The following is a 24457-nucleotide window of genomic DNA, read 5'->3' on the forward strand; positions in this document are numbered from 1 at the left end:
TTTTGAACGCATATTTCCGGCAGCACGTGAAGGCAGCACGACTCGCTTGAACTGTAAGCCTTGTGATGTCACTGTTGTGTTCAAGACCATTTCATAATGAGAGTAAACGTAAAACAGTGACATCTAGCGGCAGTTTTTTTTACTTCACAAATACAACATAACAGGATTTACAACAGAAACAGATTTAGTAAACATATACTATGTTTTGCATAAAATTATGAAAGATTATAGTATGTATTGGTGGTCGATTTACACTGACAATGGTGTATGATATGTGCCTGTCAAAACAAAGTGTGTGTTTTAAAATGTTAATGTTTGAGCTATCATTTGTAAATCAGTGGATATTTTAGTGTTACAAGGTTAGTGACACAATATGACTGATTAAACTGCTCATCATACTGATGATCTGTGGAAAGAGACAGCGAATTCCTACTTCAGTTCACGACTTATTACATTACTTTCAGTTTTCTGAAATTAACAGTGGGGAGTTAGCTCATTATTTGAAGCAGTTAAAATGAAAGTAATCCAAAAAGAAATAAAAAATAACAATGAATAGGAAAATATAGATATTAAAATTGTTTTAAAATCAAACTGCGGTGCTGACCATTTCTGTCCACTGGGTGGCAGCACAAGGCAGAAGTGCGTGTGATCCGCCGTGGAGCGTCAGGTGAAGAAGTGAGCACTACATTCAGTGCGCTGCTGCCTCTCAGCGTACAGAGCAGCATCCAGTGGACCAGTCTGCCTGTACAAGTCACTTATTTCCTTTAACACTAAGGTGTATATATTTCTAGTGGAGTCATATTTAATTTGTATTTTACACCAGGACCGTTTGCGGAAGCCCGAGAGGAACCCGCGGACGTGCGAGGAGGAGTTTGAACAAACAACCCCTTCGGTCTGCCTCCACTCTGCTTGTCAGCTTTTTGCCAGGGCAGTTATTTTCTGCCAACCGAGGAAACATGAACCTCCTATTGTGAGTGCTGACTGAATCTTTAATGCTTATTTTACCTTGTCATTTAGCTTTGTATTCGGAAAACCTCAGCGGTTTCTGCGTAGCAGAGCTAGCTGGCTAGCCATAGCATAATACGGGACGGGACTACTTCCTGGATTCAGCTCCGAATGTCTAATGTGATTTGCTTTGCTTTCTGTGTATTATTATGAAGATTAACACTCGCATCGACAGAAGATTATTTGTAATCGATGAATACCTTCTAATATGTTCTGCCTTAGAGCTTGAAGATACACAGCAACGATGCTAGGGTAATTTGTTAACTGTGAGGTGCTCACAGTCCGGCCTGGATATTTGCTGGCGTGAACACTTTGTTGCCACGGGCTAATCCAGCCTCGATGTGACAGTACGCACCACCAGGCCATCTTTAACCCAGTATTTCATCAAAGAAACACGACCTGTCGATTATTTTTCAGCTAGCTACAGAAAATGTCTGTTTGTGGACGACATTAGAGGGTGGACATCAACTTAAATGCGCGTCTTTTTAGGTAAAGGGATGAAGAGATGAGCTATAAAAAAACAGTAAAAACACTGAGTTTTATAGGTTACCTCTTTTTACTTTAAGTTTGACTAGCTTAATGAAGGAGTCTTCTGACATTTCCTAAGAGCTACACAGAAAAGCCTCCTTTTAATGTGTATAATCAGGCATTTTTTGATCAGCTATTGTTGATTCCTAATTGTTTAATGCTACCAAAAGCACATTTCAGGACATGGACAACATTTTATTGCAAGGTCTAGGTATCTGGTTCAACCAGTCTTCTGTCACAAAAAGATAAGTTTCTCTTGCTTATAAAATAAAATATAAAATGATATTTAATGATATAGATGATGTTAATGCTCTGATTGAATGAATAGCTGTATAAGTGTGTGACCCACCATGTTGTGACTCTCATAAATTCTTGTTTAATTGGGCAGTGAGAGTGATTGAATACTGCACCTCACCAAATGACCTCATTAAACACACAGATAGACATACTGTTCTGGCTCCTCCACCCCGAATCTGCCAAACCCATCAAGTCAACGAGAGCTCAACGCTTTCTTTTTTCTGTCAAGATCATGACTTTTTGTCTGCAAAAGTCCCTCACCAAGGGGCTGCTGTGTGAGCTCACGGTTTGTCATCATCTTATCTGCCTCGCTGTTTATCGCACCGTTTGTCTTCCTCTTTGAAATGTGACTCACAGTGGAAGCCGCTCATCCAAGACGTTCAAGCCCAAGAAGAATATCCCGGAGGGTTCTCACCAGTACGAGCTGTTGAAACATGCAGAGGCTACGCTGGGAAGTGGAAACCTGCGTATGGCTGTCATGTTGCCCGAGGGTGAAGACCTAAATGAGTGGGTCGCAGTCAACAGTAAGCACCAGTTTTACCTTTCCCCCCCTTCCTTGATGCACCTTTTTAACTTCAGATTCCTGGTATTCCTTTTATTTTAACGGTCACCCTCCTCTCGGTTTCTTTATTTGCATGCTTCTCAGTACCTCTGTTCCTGAAATCTCAATTACTCCACATCAAGAATCAGTTGAGGGTGAACTATCACGCTGTAAGATCTTGGCATTCCCTCTAAAGACCGCGTGCATTCATGCTGGAAAAACCACTGTGAATGTTAAATAGACTTTATTGTCTGTGCTCCGAGAGCCTTGTTTACTTAGGTCTAAATTGAGACAAGTGGTCGGTCAGTAGAAGATTAATATCCTCTTGCGTCAGAGTGCCCTCCAGGGTTTTGAGATTGGAATTGAATTAAGTTTTTATTTTAAGTCTTTTTACGGCAGTCAAGTGGTAATGTTTTGAATTCTGATTTGACCAAATAGATGCAGGACACAAAGAAAGGCATTGGATGCATCATTAAGTTAGTTTTTTCTCTTAATTTTGCTGTCTTGCTGACATTTGATGCTCTTGAAGTTAATTGCAGTTGACGTGGGTGGACTGTATTGCACTGGTCTTCAAACGTCGTGATGCATTTTGGAATCCCTTTGTAGCACAAGAGCATGGAAATTTAAGCAGACTGACTGCATGTATCCGCTATTATCTCCTCTGTTTACTTGACAAGTTCAGGCGTCCTCTAGCTTTGAGTTTTTGCCCGAGAGACGTCTTGGCTGTGTCAGTCATCGTTCCAATCCCTGTACTCTCCAGTTTCATAAAAGGTTAGTGGAAATGGATGGATGTTAGTCACTGCTGTGTGAGCTGTTCTAACTTGCACAATAAAGGGAAGTTAGAATAACTTCTCCCAACACCAGGTTTTTACGACTTTCCTCATGATGTCTGTTCACGAGAAGCAGTTCACTTGATTTTTTTTAAGAAGCCATGTGACAGATGAGGCTGCTCGACTACGACATAAATCATGATGAAAAATGTGTTCAATACTGGAATCATGATTTTTGAACACCATTACTCATTGACTTTGGAAACATCATGAATTTATTCAATAGATGTGTTCAGATTTATTTGATACTGCTCTCCCACTGTGAGTTCATTGTGTATTAAGAAGCTGCAACCAGCAAATGTTTGTCATCTTCGCTTGAAAAATAGTTTGCAATTTATTTGCAGCTCTAGTGCAAAAGTCGTGTTATCTTCCTGTGTTACAGCTGAAAGGGTTTTTTTTTATCTTTCTTGTTGACCAAAGGCTTCTCATCTCGTCTTGAGTTGAACTAAACATGCCACAGCCTGGCTGAGAGTGAGTTTAGGCTTTTAGGGAGGGGTGAACGCTGTTCAGGAGAGGGGTGTGCTGGATTTATAACACAAGACAAAACAAGAGCTTGATTGTGAAACAGAACTCATCAAAAATAATCATTTAATCTCATTTATATTGTTTTCATAACTGTTGGAAGCCAAAATAATAATTGAAAGTAACTCTTGATTCATTACCCGGCCCAAGAATTATGTGGTAGCACGTGAAGCAATAAGCCACCAGTGGTTTGTGCTTTATAGTGACTCAACAATCCTTGCAATACAATCTTTGTCGCCTGAGCGTCTCTGATGTTCTGTGGCTCTGCTGTCTCTTTGCATACACGTCTAGCTCAGTCTTGGCTCCAGGAAAATCTGTCATGGTGACGACTTTGCCGCCTGTCATGGCAACGCGTTGATCAGCTGAGAGCACGGCAGAGACTGCAGCCAGATATATTTATGTTCACCCAACTGTGAATGCACAATATTGAATTTTTCCATCTGATACCAATAACTAAGAACTACTTGCTTCTCATGTGAAATTATCGGTGTCCTATATCACATTTTTGTATTTTAGAAAAAGTTCCCAAGCCCCTGTCGTATCCATGATTTCACCCATTTCTCACTTTTTTCCACCCCCACCTCTCCACCAGTGCTTTTTGCAACTTTTTACCAAACATATTCTCGATAAAAAGTGGCTGTATTTGCGATTGTGGTGTGAGAATGGTTGGCAAAGGCTGTTTTAGCGACAACGGTTTGTTTATCCGCAGTTTGTGGTTTTCTTCCTGATGAATACAGACCACTGCTACCTGGTGGTATGGAGAGGTATTTCCTCTCACACAAGTGCAGAACGTACAAGCTAGTTGGCCGTCGGCTCTAGTCTTTGCATTTTGTTCAAATGCAGCTTTTTGGCCGAGATGCAAGCTATGTGAGGCAAAGTAACGGTTGGCCTTCATCGACACTTTGATACCAGTTTGTTTTGTCTGTATTATGGCCGATAGTCGGTAATAAAAGTTTCCCTTTTAATTTATTCACATGATATATCTGTATATGTCATGCTTTCCTTCTCCCAACAAGTGGTTGTTTGCCATTTTAGGAAGCATCTGACATGAAAAGACAGTCAGAAGTTAAATAAGATAATTTAGCAGGGTCTTGCCTTGAAAATGCATTTTTCTGTATTATTCAAATAATCCTCAATTCTCTCCCACACTGGTCGTGATCAAGCTTCACATTAACTTTAAAAAATGTCGTGAGGACTTGCAGTTCAACAATCACGTGGAAGGCAGTTAACTTGACAGTGTCCAATTTTAAGTTACTGTCAAGCCTTGAACCGGTCATGAATACAAACGCTTTGGACAAATATATCTTCGTTGATCACCTTTTGTACAGCTCCCTTCCACAAGACATCAGCTGTTCAGTGTGTCTTTTTTATGTGAGATTTTTTTTTCCGTAAGTTTAGCAAAAAGAACACCAACTCTGCCAACACTTTAAATAGATATCTCCAACTGAACGAAAGCCAGTGTTGGCTGTATGCCGCTGGGAATGAGTGATAACGCATTTTGTTGCAGATAACTGGAGAGTGTCTTGGTCTACAGTTTGAACTGGGCTGTGAAGCAGGGTTGGGGGCGTGGAGGGCTGTGGGAAACTTGATGCCAGCTATTTGTGCTCACACATGGTATTTGGTCTCATCTATTCTTGATTTAAATATGTTTTCTTTTTTCTTTCTTTTCAGCTGTGGATTTCTTCAACCAGATCAACATGCTGTACGGCACCATCACAGATTTTTGCACAGAGGAAAGCTGTCCAGTCATGTCTGCTGGTCCTAAGTAAGTTCATCGTTGTAGATCTGTGAGGTTATAGTCTAATAAAACCACCTCATCTTCGTCTCTCAAGGCTCAGCGGGGGCATGAGGAAGAGGCGGGGGAGGGGATGATTAAAATATAATTAAATTCATAATGCTGCTTGCATTGTTGCTGTGATAATGTAAAACACCTACCTGCCTGCCTTAATCAGTAGTCTGGCCTCCTGCTGCCAGGCTCATTTCATTCTCAGTGGATGTTTTAAATGTTAGTATCTCTCAGGGAAAAACTGAGCTCACAAGATTTAGATTGGCTCCTGCAAGGTTAAAAGGATCTTTATGAGAAAGATGTGCTTGGTGAGTTGCATCAGCCTCTTGAAAATGAGAAACTGTTTTGTTGTACATTAAATGGCATCCGTGGTGAGCAAGTGCGAAGCTAGATGGACAATGAACGAGAAACACTGCTCTGTTAAATTGAATTTGCAGTGAGTCTCCGTACTGAATGTGGATCTGTTGTCTGACATGAACTTGATGGAATCCATAAGTATTTTCAATATAAGATATCTTCTATCTGTGTTTTCTGTAGGTACGAGTACCATTGGGCTGATGGAACCAACATCAAGAAGCCCATCAAATGCTCTGCTCCCAAGTATATCGATTACCTCATGACCTGGGTGCAAGACCAGCTGGACGATGAGACACTGTTCCCTTCAAAGATCGGTATGCCTCATCTCCCGTTTCTCTCTCCTGTCGAAGCTGTCTGTTGTGTGTGGGTTTTATGTGTTTATGTGGTTTCTGTTAGTAATCAGCTCTAAAGAAAAGCAGCTTTCTTACACCTGCTGAATGACTAATGATCAGATGTCTGCTGGCAGTTTAACCCAACAGCTGTAGTCTGGGGAATTCAACTGCCATGCAAAGTGAATGGATGTTAAAACTAATAAAATGTAAATTATACCTGTAGATAAACTGATGAAACTTGGAGGGAGCGTACAGTTATATAGCTTGCAATGCTAATTGAATTTTAGATGCAATAAAGTTGAAGCTGTGTGACGCGGAAAGGGGGAAAAAATACTACATAAGTGGATAGATTGTTGTTGTTATTATCATTATTATAATTCCCGAGGGGACATCTTCTAGGTCGTCAGCAGGAAAGCACATGAAAATATCGTCTGTTTGCTTATTTACGAATCCATGGAATATTTCACAAATACATCCATATTGAAATTGTCGGAGTTTACTGTGCTGTGCAGCTGCAATTTACATAAATACCAACTCTGTTCTCAGCTTCCCTACTAGCAGAGGCTTGTGCCATCAAAGGTGGAGCTTTAATAGGGGTGGATGGCAGCCAGCACAAATAAATGCCTCATCCATCCTGAAGTACATCTCAGTGGTAGGAGCAATGACTAAAGGTGCTCACCTGGAGTGTGCTTCAGACTCCAGGCATGGTCAGGTTTGTTTTCTGAATGAACAAAATATGTAGAAGAGTGGACAACATGCATGTCCAGCTCTGTGTTTTAGCTTTAATTAAAGAGCTCCTTGTCCTGTCTGTCACCCGCTCCCTTTGAATAATTGAGTTGTACTGTAGGTTACTGTAGCTCTGCTGTGTACCCTACAGGAAGAAGCTCTCTTCCAGGCGTCTGCACTCCCTAAACGTTGAACACTGAATCATAGAGAACTGCACAGTCTGTGGTGTAGACAGCAGTGCTGTTGTAAATCCATCAGAATTTCCCACCTACAGATGAACCAACATAGTTACAGTGATGTGGTTCTGTGCTGCAGTCATGATTGTTTGCACTTCCCTTAAATCGTGCTGTGGCCTGCCTGCGAAGGCATTGGCAATCCAGAGAACATGCTGTACTTGCATCTTTCTTCATTGCTCTGAGCGTTCGGGGCTTATTGAGATTAACAGTGAGATGAAGATGGATTGACTTAATGCATGTGTCTTCTTGGCTCGTAGCAGAGATCAGCAGAATAACTGTAGTAGCCATTAAATATCACACTTTTTTTCTTTAGACACATTTCTTTTTTTCTTGTTAGATCAAGCCTTTAAAAAAATAATGTGCGTGTATACTGGTGTATACATCTTTTTGACAACACTAGTTTGTGAAATATCAGTAATATTTTTGGATTCTGAAGCTCTAAAAATCTTAAAGACCCCTTTTATCTGAAAGTGTTTCCATGAAGCCATTTACTCAATGACTGTCCTATCTACTATTTATCTTTGGCTGTATGTTTGAATAACAGCTTTTCCTTCTTGTTCCCAAGGTGTCCCCTTCAAGCGAAACTTTATGTCGGTGGCCAAGACCATCCTGAAGCGGCTGTTCAGAGTCTACGCTCACATCTACCACCAGCACTTTGACTCTGTCATGCAGCTGCAAGAGGAGGCCCACCTCAACACGTCGTTCAAACACTTCATCTTTTTTGTTCAGGTATAGAATCTCTGACATTTAAATACCAACTTTTTCAGTGTCTCTTACTCGAGTTATACTGTATGTTGGCAATAAAACATGCAGCATAAAGTGAGAAATCTTTCTTTTGTCTTTTTCAGGAGTTCAACCTCATTGACAGGAAAGAGCTGGTCCCACTACAGGAGCTGATTGAAAAACTGACAACCAAGGATAGATAAACAGCATTGTAATCCTTTATTTTATTGGTCTTCTAGTTTTTGCACAGATACCCACCCCCACCCTGGCTGTATGTATGCAGTATATATACTATATTTCCATTTGGGGAAATGTTTTTAATAAGGCCAGGAAGAAGGAAGGGTCTTGATAGGTTTATGGCACCAGGACTAATGCAATCAGGGATTACACACTTAATTGAACAAACCACAGATTAACATATTGGAGAAGATGTTCTTAGCTGTATGTAAAGATCCCCAGTATTCAGTCAGGGCTGACATTAAGGATAATATAGAAATATGTTCATTAGTTTTCTATTACGCTGCACAGATTTCTTTGTTTCACTTGGATTTATGGCTACAGGAGGCATTTCCACGCTCTTGGACGCGCAGGGAAGAAAAGCGTGTGAGCAAAGTTGCTGTATCATTATAGGAGGGCGTTGTTGGTGTCGGTGCGAGTATTTAAGCCAGCCTTTTAGTCTGTTTAACGACAGAAGCTCCTCATTTTAGTCATTACGCTACATAGAAGGATCTGGGTTGCAGACTACTACTGTCTACATCTGTAACAGCCCACATCTGTCACTACAAAAGAACCCTAAGTGCCTAGCATGGCTCATAATTGCCCTATATCAACAGTGAGAACTGTAAGACGATAAAGGCCATATACCACTAACTCGATTGACTAAACATTACATTTTCCACCTCACCTCCCTTTAAGTTTCTGTGCTTCTTAATTCCCTCTTACACCACTTTTAAATTTCTACTGTAACTTGGTTTAGAAAGTATTTTCTCTGTAAAACCATACTACTCATCAACCTTCTCCTTATTTAGTTATAAAGTCTCTTTACCAAGTGTTCTGTGCAGGTTATGATAAATGAATGTGTTGAAGGATATAGAAGTGAGGCTAGAATATTGTCATGTTGTAGCAGGGACTCAAATTAACTAAACTTTTAGCTTTTTCTAGTGACATGTTTGTGTGTGCTAGTTATTTTCCCCCTAAAAACTTGAAATAGAAACCGAATTTTAGGAAAAGTCTTCGAGGGATCTAAAACCTTAAAGAGACAGTTCACCCCCAAATCAAAAATACATATTTTTCCTCTTACCCTTAATGCTAATTATCCATCTAGATTGTTTTGGTGTGAGTTGCTGAGTTATGGAGATACTGACCATAAAGGTGTCTGCCTTCTCATGAATATAGTGAAACTAGGTGGCACTCGACTTGTGGTGCTCAAAGCGCCAAAAAATCCTGACGCAGTCATTTATATAATCCACAGACCTTGTTGTGAGCAGTTAAATGTCAGAACTATTTTTCCTTTCCACAAAACTACACCTGCCAAACATCACCGCTTGCATCCAATCATGGTCAGGGGGATAGTTAACTAAGCTAACCAACTTAGCTAAAGGGAGCCGAGGAGGAAGCAGTTTTTGTTTACATACCTCGTCCATTGAGTAGAACGCCCTCTCACGTGGGAACAACAACCTCGGAAAGTCCGAAAATGTTGGTACACCAGTTGATGTCATACGATGCTGAAACATTGCTTACAAAAGTAAACACTGGGCTGATGCTAAGAAACTTTGACCAAAGTCATGTACTGTGAGGACACTGTATCATTTCCTTTGTGCTTCCTTATCACTCAAATTCTGCAAACAGCTGTCAATGTCTTGCACCGAGCGATAAAATGCAAAACAACAGCCATCTGATTCTGTCATATTCCAGAGAAGGGAGACATTTCTACAGCCACGCTGCAACTCGCACCAAAACAATCTAGATGGATAAATAGCACTATAAGTAAGAGAAAAAACATGTTTTTTTGATTTGGGGGTGAACTGCCCCTTTAAATTGTATATAAATAGAAGTAGAGACCTGTGTTTAAAGTCACAACCTCCACTGTTTTGAAAAAAATACAAGCATTTTGAATCGGATTCTGCTGCGTCCCTTGTTATGTCACGAGCCATAAAGCACTTTGAACAATTTTCCTGACCTCTCTCGCCTGAATGTTTATACTGCATAGACTGTGCTTTGTGAGAAGCTGTGTCATGTGACTGATCATTATAGTTTCCTCCCTCATATATTTCCCCCAAATGAATGTTGAATTGCTTAACCTCCGCTGAAATTGGCTATGATAAGGCACAAGTGAGATTTCTTATGCTTTCGTATGGTTGTTTGTTGCTGTGCTTCAAACAGCAGATGCATGTACCCTCCCCAATCTCAAAGTGTAGTTTACTATGCAATAATTGACATGAAACACTAAAAAGGGTTACCAGTTGGCTCATTCGTTCTTTATCTAATATTGATTTTCCTCCTATAGTGCTTAAATTCTGGTGTTTGATAGAAATAGAGTTGCTTCTCTTTCAGGTTTGGTTTCAAAAACATTTTATATATCTTCTTATCTGAAACTTGTCAGAGAGGTGTAATACTTCAATGCACACATGTAAATACTGAGGGTTAGACCTGTCTTAAAAATACTTTTCAGCGAGCATGGAGTGGTAGCTTTTGGTTTTAAAGAATGCATCGAGTCTTTTTAGAGGCTGCTTCCCCTCCTTCCCTTATTTGGATATTAAAATTTTGTTTGTTTTTAATTGTTGAGTATCTATTTTTTTCCCCACTTCCTTAGCTAGCTATTATGAATGTTACTGCTCACCAGATATCTGAAAATGTAATAGAAAAATCAGTCATCCTGAAAGCATCTCATCCTAATGAAATGCCCGTAACATAGCCTATTGCCTACAGTTTTTCCTCCTCGACCGTAATAATTGATGAAATGTTTGTAAATAATGGCTTGGTAGGGGTTTTCAATGCTACTGAATTGATTTATGCTGTTTACAAGGCAAATAAAGGTGGTCTTGACTCTTTGAATCCATTGTATGTTTATTGTGTTGTGTGAGCTCAGTGCAGACAGGTGTGAAAGTGCATTTACTTTCTTTAAAGTACAGTACTTCAGTCAAGGTACTTGTACTTTTATTTTAGTATTTCTATTCTGTGCTACTTTATACTCCTGTAAAACATTTCAGGAAAAATGGGGACTTTTCACTCCACTGTTTAATGAGAAAACATCCAACATATGTCACATATTATTAATGATTAGCTGATAATTGACTGTTAAGCCATCTGATTATCAATTATGGACATTTCTTAAAATTAACTCTTACTTACGAAACTTAAGTGGTGGTCCCCCTGAAGGGCTGTTTGCTGTTGTTGTTTTGGCTTTTTTTGTTTATCAGAAATAAGGTCCCATGGGGGAAACCGGACGGGGCGTGACTGCAGCGCTCTATAACACTGTTGGACTCATTATGGACAAATGATCAAAATTGATTCAGCTAAACCAGAGATCTCACCTTTTTATTGTTTATATTCCACATAGTCTTATTCCTTTTCAAAACCTGGTGCCTACATTATCCACAATGCAACTTGTGCCAAAAATAAATATATACTACTTCCACATCTGGAGCAGTACTCCCCAAAAACCTGTAACCACATTTTTAATGTAAAATTGGTGGAGCTATCCTTTAAGTACTGCTTAAACATACATAATAAGTATTTTTACTTTAACTAGGCTTCATGTTGCTGCTAATACTAATGTCCTTTTACTTGACTATAATTTTATGCAGGGCTTGTACTTGTTATGGAGTACTTTAACCTGTAATGGAGTACTTTAACTTGTAATAGAGTACTTTTACAGTGCGCTACTGTCAATACTTCCTCCAGCAGCTGCTACTTCCGGGGGGCGGAGTCACATCTGTGCAAACCGCCACTTCCTGACATCTGTTACCGCCAAACTTCAAACTACAGGGAGACGTGCAGCAGCTGCAGCGGCCGCTTTAATCAAGAAAAAACATTAATTAGCTGAAAAATGTCTTTTACTCCGAAGAGGCCCTGCCCTGAGCCGCTGAACGACTCGATGAACGACTCGATGGAAAGGAGGATAAAGCGGATATCAATCGAGGGAAATATCGGTGAGTGCAGCTGCATCTGTTTTGGGGGGAAAAAAGCGAAATATCACAGAATAAGCTAGCTAGCTTAAAGCCTTAACCACAACCAGGTGGTACGTTAGACAGATTTAACAATCTTTAGGCCATGATTTCATAGTTATGACTCTTTTATTAGTCGAAATTTGTAACCATTAAAATCTTACCGCCAAATGCCAGACTACTGTCACTACCTCCACTAATTTATTAGCTTGCACACTCGGTAGCTAATAAAGCATTCATATTTGTAGCTAGGTGACTTTTTATTAGATGTCATTTAATTTAAATGTCTGAATCCTTTGTGTTCAGCGGCTGGCAAGTCTACCTTTGTGCGCCTTTTGGAGCAGGAGAGCGGGGACTGGGAGGTGGTACCAGAGCCAATCGCCAGATGGTGCAATGTCCAAACAAAAGGCAGTGACTTTGAGGTATTTTACATACTGTACACTCACATTCCTGCATTTTTAAATACTGGCCTTAATTCGGCCTGTCAGCTGACACCCATAAACATCTATTTATTTTAGAAAAACGCCGTGAATGGCTGCAGCTCAAGCATCTAAGCATCTATCAGCCAGCGCCATAAATCACAAATTTCCTTATGGAGTTCGGCGCGTCAGAGGAATAAGATCCTCCAATCCTCTCTGCTCTGGCTCAGCATGCACAGCACACGTTAAGATGACTGGGAGAGTCTTCGGCTGTATTTAGAGCGCAGCTGCCATCTGTCCATATATCTGCACTGGTCACTGGTCACCAGCTCACATCCAGAGCAACAGATGGTCCCACACTGGACAGATGAACATGCCATCATGGGGCAGACATCTCTAACCTCCCACACAACTGCAGGCCTGGCCTCACCCATGGGCTCAGTTTCAGTGGTTCAGCACACCCATATATGAGCATTTTGAAGCATATCATACAGTATAATACTATATCATGACGGCTTAGTCTCTCTCATGATGATAAAATGCTTAAACAACTGGATTAAAGTCATTTGGACATATGTATACATTGTATAGTGAAAGCAGATTTCATTATGTTGCACAAGTGTACTCTGTTGGGGACCAGTCGTTTATGGAGGGCTGGAACTAACAGATGTTTTCATTATCAACTGATCTGTAAGTTATTTCCTTGATTTTAATAGTTTAGTGTCTTAAACATTAGAAAATGGGGGAAAATGCCAATCACAATTAAAAGTATACATATTTATTTTGTCTGGAAAAAAATGTCCAGTTCATTGTCATGGGGAGAGGAAAAAAAAGAAAAGCAGCAGACAAACATTTGAGGAGCCGGATCGAGAGAATTGTTGGCCTCTTTTGCTTCGTAAATCAAATTATTCATCTATTTCTAAATCTTTCTGATTATTTCCAATAGTTTTACTGAAAATTCATGTGTTTTTTTCCCCCCTTTTTTCATGTAAGCTAGTAAAAACCTAGGAAAACCAAAATCTATTTTTTTTTTTTGTCAGTACAGTTCTTGACTGTGCAGGATGATACTGTATACTGTATACTGCACTGTACACTGTTAAGCACAGTGTAAAATGATAGTAGAGGGGTATTATCAGTATGTGCAACTGCTGAGTCCTCTAACAAGGCTGTTGCATATATTCTGTGCAACTGCTGTAGTTTGATCATGCGCCCTCTGCTGATCATGAGACTGTGATGTAGCTGTTCATAAGGAACTAGGTGGAAGTTGGAAAAAATTGATGGTTTATGGGCTTTTCCCTTTTTTATGGACTGAGAGAGTTTAAGATAAGACGGTCTTCATTATTGGTCTTGGATGTCATCAAAATAACATTGTGGGGAGTTACACTGAGAATGTTTCACTATTTTCTGACAATTTGTAGGCTAAATGATTAATTGAAAAAATAAACGGCAGATTAATAATAAGGATCATTTTTAATTGCAGCTTTGTATAAAGTACATTCAACATGTCAGTACAGATGACATTTATGTCGCCTAAGGGCTTGATAAACTGTCTTCAAACCTCAGTCTATAAATGTCAGACACCGTAAATTATTAAGTACCAGATTTAATCAGTGTGATGCTTTTCAAATACTTGGACTGCACATAACGAATATATAATTGCAAGAGATTTATTGATCCCAATGGGGAAGTATCAAGTGAAGACACAGTTTTAAAATCGCCATCATCCCTTCTGTTCTAGGAGCTGACCACATCTCAGAGGAGTGGGGGGAACGTGCTTCAGATGATGTATGAGAAGCCGGAGAGGTGGGCCTACACCTTCCAGAGCTACGCCTGTATCAGCCGGGTGCGTGCTCAGATCAGGTCAGCCAATGGGAAGCTCCGAGAGGCTGAGAATCCTGTGCAGTTCTTCGAGCGCTCCATCTACAGTGACAGGTATCGAGCAACATCTAAATATTATGAAAATCATTATAGTTATTAGAAAAAAACAATCAGCAGCTTAATTGGCAATGAATGAATTGGTGGCTGCAGCCCGGCTGTTGATCCATTCATGAACTGTAAATTTACAAGCGTGTTTTGAAAGATGACAGCAGTGATGCAGATATGCAGCTTGTACTGAAAGTAGGAAATTACGGATACAGTCCATTTTTTCAGTTGAAAATGTTTGTCTTATTACCTCCTCTTGTGTCCCAGGTACATCTTTGCAGCCAACCTCTATGAGAGCGAGTGTCTGAATGACACAGAATGGTCAGTCTACCAGGACTGGCACGGCTGGCTGCACAACCAGTTTGGCAAAAACATCGAGCTGGACGGCATCATCTACCTCAGAGCTTCACCAGAGGTACTCCTCCTACCCTCCCAAGCCTCTACTACTGTATTGCTGCACATAAATGGATATATTTTACTTAGGAAAATAGAGGTTTTCACTTCATCGTAAGAAAATGAAATGTCAGTAATTTCCCTGTGTGTGTGCTTCTGTGTAGAGATGCTTAGAGCGGTTGCGCCTGAGAGGCAGAAAAGAAGAGCAAGACATCCCTCTGGAGTATCTGGAGAAGCTCCACTTTAAGCACGAGAGCTGGCTGCAGCACAAGACCATGAAGTGAGCACATGTAGACACAGACAACAGATCTATTTGTATCTTTAAAAGAACAGGATGTTATATCTGATATTGGTCACTAGAAAAAGATCACATTAAATCAATAACCTGAGGCTGAAACGGTTTTGGAAGCATGTGATCTGCATCTGCCACAGTAATGTGTTTTAAGAAGCGGATGAGGCTGGATGAGGTCGTTTCCCATAAAGTAACAGAGCATCATCTTTTGAAAAAATAAGTTAAGCAGCATGAAATGCCGTTTCCTGGATGTGAATTGTTCAGCATCACTAACCGTGTGTCCCCTCTGGCCCACAGAATGGAGTTTGAGTATCTCAGTGACGTGCCGATCTTAACCATGGATGTGAATGAAAGTTTTAAGGGGAATAAAACCAAGAGCGCTGACATGATTGAGAAGGTGAGTGACAGTTAAAGATTTGAAATGGTCAAATAATGTTTACTGATTTGCCTCCATCCAAATACTCCCACAGGACACGGAGCAGAAATGTGAGTCAAACATCCTGTCGGCCTTTTTTACCCACAGAGATGTTTGTATTATCGTACAATAACCCACTAATAATACCACCTAATACTAGATTTCAGACGGAAAGATCGTACTTTTCACTTTATTTATGTCACAGCTATAGTCACTAGTTGGTTTATGGATTTTAATATATTATATGAAATTATTATGAACATAATATATTGCTGCACAGCTGCAATATTAAAATACTGCAATGTCAGAAGTGGACCGTTTAAGATATTATGTAATGCTGAGTCCTAAAGTCTTGTTTTCTTAAAATAAGTGGGGGGGGATTAATACAAATAGATATCAAGTTGCTTCTAGAACTAACAGGCAGTCTTTTCGGAGCAGCTGCTGCAACACTATGCTAAGTGTAAAGATAGGCTGATCTTTGAATTTAATTTTTGCACAAAGCGTGTGCAGCTCTTTTATACAGAAGGTGTCGTAATTTTGTTTACTGAAACTAGTTCTCAGTCATCCAGGTCATGGTCATTCTAAGTCTATATCGTAGGCAACTGGAGGGGTTTTGCAGGCTTTAGGGTCTTACGGTCATGTGTGAACTCCAGGTTTCAGAGTCGTTAGGACCACTTGTGAGTCATTTGGGGTGTTGATAACCCTGTCAGCATTTGAAGCAACATTATGTAGCTTTTTCTTCTAAGGCTTCCAACTGAATCTCTTTAGTTTCTCTCGTCCTGTTTGTACTTTCAAACATCTGCTGTGTTTTACTCTTTCATCCTGTTTGCTTTCAGCCGTTTCAGGAGTCATGTTTAGTCGACGTTTCCTGTAATACTGCTTCATAATAAAAGCTTTTAAATGACTAAACACCTGGGGGCCTTTTTAATGTGAAGAAGTTATGGTAAATGAAACCTGTTTGTAACTGAATTAGCACCGCTTTGTTCTCTGTGATTCTTCCATTGTACTGTGGGGAAGCGAGTCATTGGTTTAAAACACACCTTCAAGCAGGTAGCCCAGTTGTGGTGGAAATGCAAATCCCAAAACGAGTCAAAACGAGTAGAGCCAGTCCAACAGATGTGATGGCAAACCGGCATCTGTCTCAGCCACTCTGCCCCCCCATCACTAGTTTCTGCACTATATAACTTCAGTGAGAGGGTAGGATCACAGTGTTGCATACATGTTTACGACAAGACACACGTTTTGTGATGATGTAATGAGTTTTGTTTGTAGTTAGCACCTACATTACATCTGATAAACTTGTATAGACCTGGGATTTGTATTTGATAGTGGTGTTGCACTTACTGTAGTCTGAAGAAGTTAACCTACTCATATTTATACACAAACTCACTGCTGAAGCTCTAAAACATTTATAAACTGTGTTAAAGGGAATAAAGGGCTGAAATAAATAATTTAGACTGTATTTTGGGAGTTTGTACACACTGCTGAGTGTGATCTCTCTGATACTGACACACACACATCTACACACCCAGGATTAACCTGAGGGAAAGATGGAAATGAGTCTTGAAGAGCTGCTTATGTAGCGGTTTCAGGTTGATGGTAAACACGGGTGCTATGTTTGGGAGGTTTCACTCTTATTCAAAGGTGTCTCAAAAGTGAGAACACCAACATGTTTTTCCAGTTGTGCCACCAGGACAGAAGCAACTAGTGGCTTCTGGTGATGTTGGTATTTGCTGATACTAACATCTTGACTGTTGTGGTTCTTTTTCAGGTGAAGGAGTTCTTGAGCACGTTGTGAAGGTCACCTGGTGATGGAAAATCTAATCTGTGCCCACAGGAGGAAGAAGATAATGTGTTTGACTTTGTAAACAATGAAATGCCTCAACAATGATGCCTCTTGGTTTTATACAATCATTATAAATGATCTGGCTTGTTGCTTTCTTATTTTTGCTGTGTATTTATAAATATTTTGTGTGCAAATGAGAATGTGTCCATTCTCCAATGACAATAAACTTGAAATACTTTGATTGTGTCGTTGTTTAGTACGTTCTGACAAGAAAGAGCATCCCAACATGAAAATCTATTAAGTTTATAGTCCAGAGATCCTGTGATTATTGTTTCCCACATATAAAGTATTAAAATCACAACAGGTGTTGTTGTCTCAGCTCTTCCAGCAGATGTCGCTATTGTCCATCACAGCAGTCCACTCAGCTATTTTTGACGGCTGAGCTTGCCTTTACCTGGTAGCTCCAATAGGATCTGATTAAAGCCACCTGAAATAGGTGCTTTAAAGGGGCACTATGTAGTTTAGGAGAAGACATTCAAACTCATGATTGTAATATTTACAATATTAACGAGGTAATCATACAAACTCAGACACATTTCTTTCCATAACTGAATGAACCAGCTGTTCTCAGAGGAAAGTAAGGTCCCAAGAACACTTGAGGCTAGAAAGGTGGCAGGGTCCGCCACATATCTTCTGATTAATATTTATTTGCCAAAATTACATAGTGCACCTGAAGCTCCAAGATTAGCCTTTGTATGCACGTGTGTGACAAAGGTCCACAAATGAAAACACATTTTCTGCAGGAGTTTTAAAGTAATGTTTGTAAAAAGTGATAAAAGGGATGAACTTCCAAAAACAAATTTTTTTTTTGATACGTAGATGTTTTTTTTCTCCATAATTAATAGATGCAGTGAAACTCTAATGTCACTCTTTCAGATGCAGAGTGAACAATAGATACACACTTGTCAAGTTGAAGGACTCGCTGCGCCGCCCAAGACAAACTTTCTGACCTCCACCCCCTCCTGTGGCGTCACGCAGGAGGAGGGATGGCACTTTAAATATGGAAAAAGACACGCTGCGCTCACAGAGGCTCTCCACACGCTGCCAACGAGACTTTTCCTCACCATGTCACCGAGGAGCGATCTGGAAGACTCCAGCACGATATGAGGATATCGAGTTCAATTTGATTTGTAGAGTCGGAGAAGTCACTCCAGCCAGATAGCCGCAGCTCGCTCCTCGACTTCTTTCTTTATCCAGTTAACAAAGCGCGACGTGTTGAGTGGGTGAAGATTTCCAAACACAGAATACAAGATCGACTTCAGCCGAGCAGAGGGACTGCTGATCATCTGTGAGGTTTATCACCATGAGTTCCGACAAGAAGTAAGTTTATGATCTCTCCTCTTTCCTTGTTCAACTTTTAGCGTGGGGTTCATGCGTAAAGAGCATTTCCTGCATCCTGCCCAGGTGGAAAAAGTGTGAATTACTCCTCAGGTGGTTGGACCAGGTGAATATCAGTCACATGGAACGTGTATTGTCGGGTTTTATTAGATGACTTTCTGTGCGTAAATCTCGCCACACGGTGCCATACCTCTAGTAACACTCCAGCGCACTGTTGATCAGGCTTCTTATCAAGCCATTAAACGTTTCCATTCATTGGAGTTGCACCCTTGGCAGGTTAACTAAGACACTGTTGCCTCACCGCTGTGGCTATGAGCGGCCGGTAATCTATTTTCCATGAAGCTGTCAGTCTCAATTAGAGAGAGACGCAGGGCGCGCAGGCCAAGTGGTGGAGAGGTGTCTCCAGTGCAACTTTGTGAATAAAGCCGTGTGCGTGCGGCTCACGGGCCATGTGGTCCACGAGCTGACACCCCAAAAAAATCAACACTCAACTTCGGCTATAGTGTGCGTCCACGTTGCGCAATGACGCGCCGCCAGAGCCGCAGCGAATCAGACTGAATGGTTGCTATCAAACACGGAAACGCGCTCATGAGTCGGTGTGCGGTTTCCTGACATGCACCTGGAACTCATCAGCTGTTTGATTCTCATCTGCAGCCAGTGTGAGTTCCTCTGAGATGTTAGGATTTACAGTATCAGCCTGATAGTTACCCTTTAAAGTGTCACTGAAACCTAGAGGGACTTTTCATGAGTGTCAGCCCTACCCTTCTTTTACAATGGCAGTGGATACTGTAAAACCCTGAGCTGATTCCTCATTCTTCTGTCTTTTGTACTGATTGTGAAAACTGGTTGCAACAGGGAAATGTTCAACTCTCTTCTTGAATGCTCTTTAGTTGCTCTGCTGAGTGATGTTCCCGGCACAGAGATACCAATCCATTTCTTCGTCCATTCAAGTGCTGTCAGAGGAATTTCCAAATGTCGAGGCGCACCTGAGGAGCAGAGAGTGCAATTCAATGATTACATAAGAGATGTATAGTCAGACAATGACATGTGTCCTTTGCCACCTCTCTCTGACCTAGACCTACTTTTATAGAGCAGAGACACTTTGATGAGTTAACCGATAAACTGCTGCCACGACCTTTCTTTACTACAAAGTCATTCGTCAAGCACAAGACTTCAAACAATCTTTTAATCCATAAGAAGATCAAATGCCAGTGGATTGGCTCAGGAGTGCTGCTTCACAAATGCAGGTAGCAATAAACAGGTGCTCTTTGGATACCAGGGAATATCAAGAAACTAAAAAAAAGACGGGGGTTAGGGTTAGACTTAGACTTAGCGTTGTGATCAATAAGCCATAATCAGAAAACATCAAGGCACGTGGTTTTAGGCAAATGTAAAAAAGCCCTAAAAGTCCAATTTGTAAGAAATCTGATTCCCAATTTGTCAAATACTGACGCTTTGGGATTGTAGGTTGGATCAGCGGCCATCTCAAGGCATCAGTGTTTGATGAGTTGGGAATCAACTTTCTAACAAACTGGACCTTTTGATAAATGAGCTAAGCGCCTGTTTCAACCCGCAGTCTTCGTCTAACCTCGTTTTTTTGGTTTCATACTTTGATTCTAGCTTTTGATTTTTATTGTGAATGAAACAGTTTTAGGTTGTTGGTCGACGAAACACGCCTGAGGTTGTTACGTTGGACTCTAGCAGACATTTTACATTATTTTCTTACAGACCAAATGATAAATTGTGATGATAATGAAAGTTATTGTTAGTTGCAGCCATAAAATACCTAACTACTAACTGGAATAGCACTCAATAGAGTGCATACCTCCACCAAGACCCACCAATCCCTTTTGTACTCATTTATAGATACCATCCTCCTGAATAGACCTGATTTTTTTCATTACTCTCGGAAAAACGTCTCATCTTGCGGGGTTAAAGGTGCACTATGTAGTTTTAAGGGAGAAAAATGCCTAAACGAGCTAAATAAACAAACTCCTTTCATGACAGGATAAACTGAATAAAAAAAATGATTTCAAACTATTTTACTTTGTTTATATGTGGCGGACCCTGCCACCTTTCTAGCTTCAAACCAAACCAAAAGTTAAAGGGGTCTTTTCTGGGCTGAGACCCAGCCTTTATCCTGGTTTTGTGAAAATCTGTTCAATAGTTTTTGTGTAGTCCTGATGACAAACCAACCAACCAACCACCGATCGAACACTGGTGAAAACATAACCTCCGTGGCGAGGGCAACTCACTGTAAAAGTGGCTATAAAACAAAGTTTCCTCTCCTCAAAAGTGGATTCCACAATAAGAGTGATCTGAGCAGTTTTTATGAGCATTGTTAAACCTTCAACTTTTCATCATCAGAAGTCATGTTAACTGGCTGAATCCCTGCTGACTGTTGCTAAAAGTTTATCACAGACCCTCATGTTTTAAGCATCTGGCATTCAAAAGATCAGTTTTGCCTGGAGAATCACTTTGAGTCTCCTTAAATCATCCCTGTATGGCTCGTTGCACTGATGGCGCAGTGCAGGGGGGCACCCAGCCCCATGGTGAACCTGGCCCGTGGGATTGGGTGCGTCACTCTGTAAAGAGATGGGGATGATCCCTGATCCCGAGCAGCTGATCCCGGCTCCTCACGCACCGACAGGTTTATCCAGCCTCATGAGGTCAGCGAGGAACAGAAGCAAAGTGAGAAGTTCGCCATGCGGCAGCTAGATAGATGGGTGCAGCTGATCACTCTGATCCTCACCCAGCTTTTTCTTTTTTTTTTTTTTTTCATATTAATCAGGCAGAGGAAGTCAAGGCAGGAAATGAAAAAGAAGATCAAGAAGATTTCCTGCATAGACAATGACGTTATTGAGAAGATGTTGAGTCTTATCTGCCTTGTTTTCATACACAAGATCCACATTAAGCCTCTGTTTGCTTTCTTCTACCTGGTTTTTACCTTGATATAAAGTCTAGTAGACTGAAAGGAGACTTATGCTCATTTTCAGGTTCATCATTTTATTTTCGGTCACTACTAGAATACATTTACATGCTTTAATGCTCAAAAAGTGCATCAGTTTTCTCATATGGTCCTGTCTGACACGCTCTGTTTTAGCTCCTGTCTCTTTAAGGCCTTCCTCCCGAATACCTAGTCTCCTCTGATTGGTCAGCTCACACATGCCTGAGCCAGCATCATTCACTGTGTCTCCAGTTGACTCTGTTGTGCTTTCAGCTTCCAGTTAGCTTCATTTCTTCCACCAATATAGGCATAAATTATGCAAATGTGTGACATGGTGGCGTAGTGTGATGTCAAGAAGTCACAGAACTAAAGGCGGAGCTACTGACGTGGCGTTCACGAGCAGTATTTTCTATGGGAGAGAGGAGCTTCCATTGGCACAGGCTTCTTAACTTTTAAATGCACAAAAAAACTTATATACAATCATGAAGGAAGGGGGGAAAAACATGTCTCCTTTTAGTTTCTTATCCTCTTTACATCGCCTTATTCTTCCTCCTGAATAACACTCCATTCCAAACAGCAATGCTGATCTCTTCTCCTGCATCCTGTGTCACTGTGTACCACCTGTGGTATGTTTCTCATCATGAGGGTCCCCCCTGTCTGAGGCCTCAGCGCGGAGTGATTAACATGGCTCCATTGACTGGCCATAGGCTGCAGTAAACCTGCAACATGAGCTTCCTCTGCTCTCCTGTGTGGCCGACGGTTTTCTGAAGGCCTTCTCATGTGTTACATGACCTGCCTCCACGTGCACACTCAAACCATCAGCAACACTGTTGCAGAATTAAACGCTATAAGATTGAGCTGAGTTCCTGGAGAGCTCCTCAAGTGTATTTCCCCATGTGTGCAATGTTTGAACTGAAATGGCACTACCTGTTTGTTTTTATAGATCTTGAATGTGTGTAGAGACACTACAGGCTGTGTTGAGCACAAGTTCTTCACACGAGTAATTCCCTAAAGCTGGTGCTGTTTCCTGTACGTTCTGTCCTGGAGGAGTACAAGCCGAACAGAACACAAAGAAATCTGGAGCTAAACGATATCGCTCTCCACGCACTGCCGTGTGGGAACTTGACCTCCCTTTTTTTTGGACGCAACAATGGGCAACAAAAGGAGGGTACAGAGGCTAATCACTGTATTCGTTTTGCCTGTAAACTTGGCGCCGAGCCCGGCCACTCCTCCATCACTCGTCTGATCTCGGAGCTCAGCATTACGTCTGCTTATCAGCGTTATACCTCCATCTCCCTCGGGGGCCTGATACCATATCCACTGGGGAAATTCAGATGAGCTCGCAATGCAATCGGAGGAACAAGTTGTGTCCTTCCTGACTTTGTTTATTTAGCAGTTTGTGTACACAGCTCCCATCCCCTCATTTTTGGAGCTGTGTCGTCCTCAGCTGGGGATTGTTCGGTGGCAAACGCAAACTGTTGATGTGTTTATTGACATTCTTGATACGCATCCCGAAATCAAATATTTATATTTAGTTGTTTAACAAAACTATTCTCATAAGACGGTTGGTCAGATTTGCCAGATGATTTTCCTAATTTGATACTCACACGGTTATGTAATCCCAGAACACTGACTTGGAAGCACAGGCCTCTGCTTTACTCCCGATATGATGCAACATTAACCTCAGTTTTTCTTACTTTTGGAGTTACAAACTGGTGTATTGTTTTCTTTTTTGTTTAGAGCTGCAATGATTAAGCAATTATCAACATTTTAATAAATCTAAACTATTTTGATAATCTGTTTTAAGAAGCTAGAATCAGAGATTTCTGACTTTAGAAGCTCCAAAAGAAGCTGCATTAAATCTGATAAATTGCCTCCAGTGATGTCATGTCAGTTGCTTAGTTGCATTGTGGGTAATGTAGGCATCATGTTTTGAAAAGGAAGAAGAACGTGTCAAATAAAGGAGGTTATATTTCTGTCTCTGCTAAATGATTTTCGATCATTTGTTTTTAAACTGTCCACATTGAGTTCAATAGTGTTGCATGAGTGAATGAATGCTAGATCAGTGGACTACTTTTCAAAACATGATGTCTACATTACCCACAATGCAACTTAGCTCACTGAGTTGACACCACTGGAGGCAATTTATCAGCTTGCACGCAGCTTCCTCTGCAACCACAAAAGGCTTTACTGTTTTCACACATGCAGCAGAACTCCTGTAAGTTAACACACTTTCATGTGTAAAATTAGTGGCGTTACCCTTTTAAATGTGAATATTTTCTAGTTTCTTTACTCCTCTGTGACCGTAAACTGAATATTTTTGTGTTGTGAACAAAACAACAAGACACGTCATTCTGGCCTTTGAGAAACACTAAACCAACATTCTCTGACATGTTATACACCAAACTTATTGCTTTAATTAAGAAAATAATCAACAGTTTAATCCAGTTGCGCACCAATGGATTAATCAGCAGTGAATGCCAGTTGCACCCCTACTTTTGTTGCTATTCAAAGTTTAATTCTGAGATTGTTTGCAGCGTGTTGTGACCTAAACAACCGCTCGTGGCCTGGATTAATCCACACTTTGCTGCACTGGAGGAGCCACATTCCTTTCAGCCTTCCGGTAAGGTTGAGGCTCATTGATCAAAGGAGCTCCAGGTCATGTTGCCCGTGAAGATGCCTCTGACGTCCACGGGACCAGGAAGTAAACATAAAGCCCTCTTTGTGCAGTCGAAAGTCCAGTATGGCTGTCATTCAAGAACAACTGATGAATGCATCTCACAGTGATTAAGAGCCCTGTTGCGTTCATACATCCACTCACGGAGGAAAAAGAGC

General features: G+C 40.9%; 3 protein-coding genes across 5 annotated transcripts in view; all 3 read left to right on the forward strand.

Annotated features, from left to right (window-relative positions):
• The first annotated feature begins 680 nt into the window (after window positions 1-680).
• LOC311274571 (MOB kinase activator 1B) lies at window positions 681-10937 on the forward strand. Its single transcript, XM_084382370.1, has 6 exons — window positions 681-970; window positions 2188-2354; window positions 5395-5488; window positions 6047-6180; window positions 7726-7889; window positions 8009-10937. The coding sequence occupies exons 1-6, from the start codon at window positions 957-959 to the stop codon at window positions 8084-8086; spliced, it is 651 nt and encodes a 216-aa protein (XP_084238496.1). The 5' UTR covers window positions 681-956; the 3' UTR covers window positions 8087-10937.
• Window positions 10938-11846: 909 nt separating this feature from the next.
• On the forward strand, window positions 11847-17518 carry dck (deoxycytidine kinase). The gene is made up of 7 exons (XM_084383116.1): window positions 11847-12034; window positions 12356-12471; window positions 14207-14400; window positions 14659-14806; window positions 14949-15064; window positions 15374-15473; window positions 17263-17518. The coding sequence occupies exons 1-7, from the start codon at window positions 11932-11934 to the stop codon at window positions 17287-17289; spliced, it is 804 nt and encodes a 267-aa protein (XP_084239242.1). The 5' UTR covers window positions 11847-11931; the 3' UTR covers window positions 17290-17518.
• A 755-nt stretch (window positions 17519-18273) lies between these two features.
• The window catches only part of LOC311249016 (electrogenic sodium bicarbonate cotransporter 1-like), a 35481-nt gene continuing 29297 nt past the window's right edge, over window positions 18274-24457 (forward strand). The window contains exon 1 of one of the 3 annotated variants that reach the window (XM_084339674.1): window positions 18274-18657. In XM_084339674.1, the coding sequence (XP_084195800.1) occupies window positions 18641-18657 (17 nt within the window). In that variant the 5' untranslated portion in view covers window positions 18274-18640. The remainder of the gene's footprint in view (window positions 18658-24457) is intronic. The other 2 variants (XM_084339673.1, XM_084339675.1) reach the window with 2 other exon arrangements.

This window comes from Pagrus pagrus (assembly GCF_965226575.1).
Source record: "Pagrus pagrus genome assembly, chromosome: 19".
NCBI classification, from domain to species: domain Eukaryota; kingdom Metazoa; phylum Chordata; class Actinopteri; order Spariformes; family Sparidae; genus Pagrus; species Pagrus pagrus.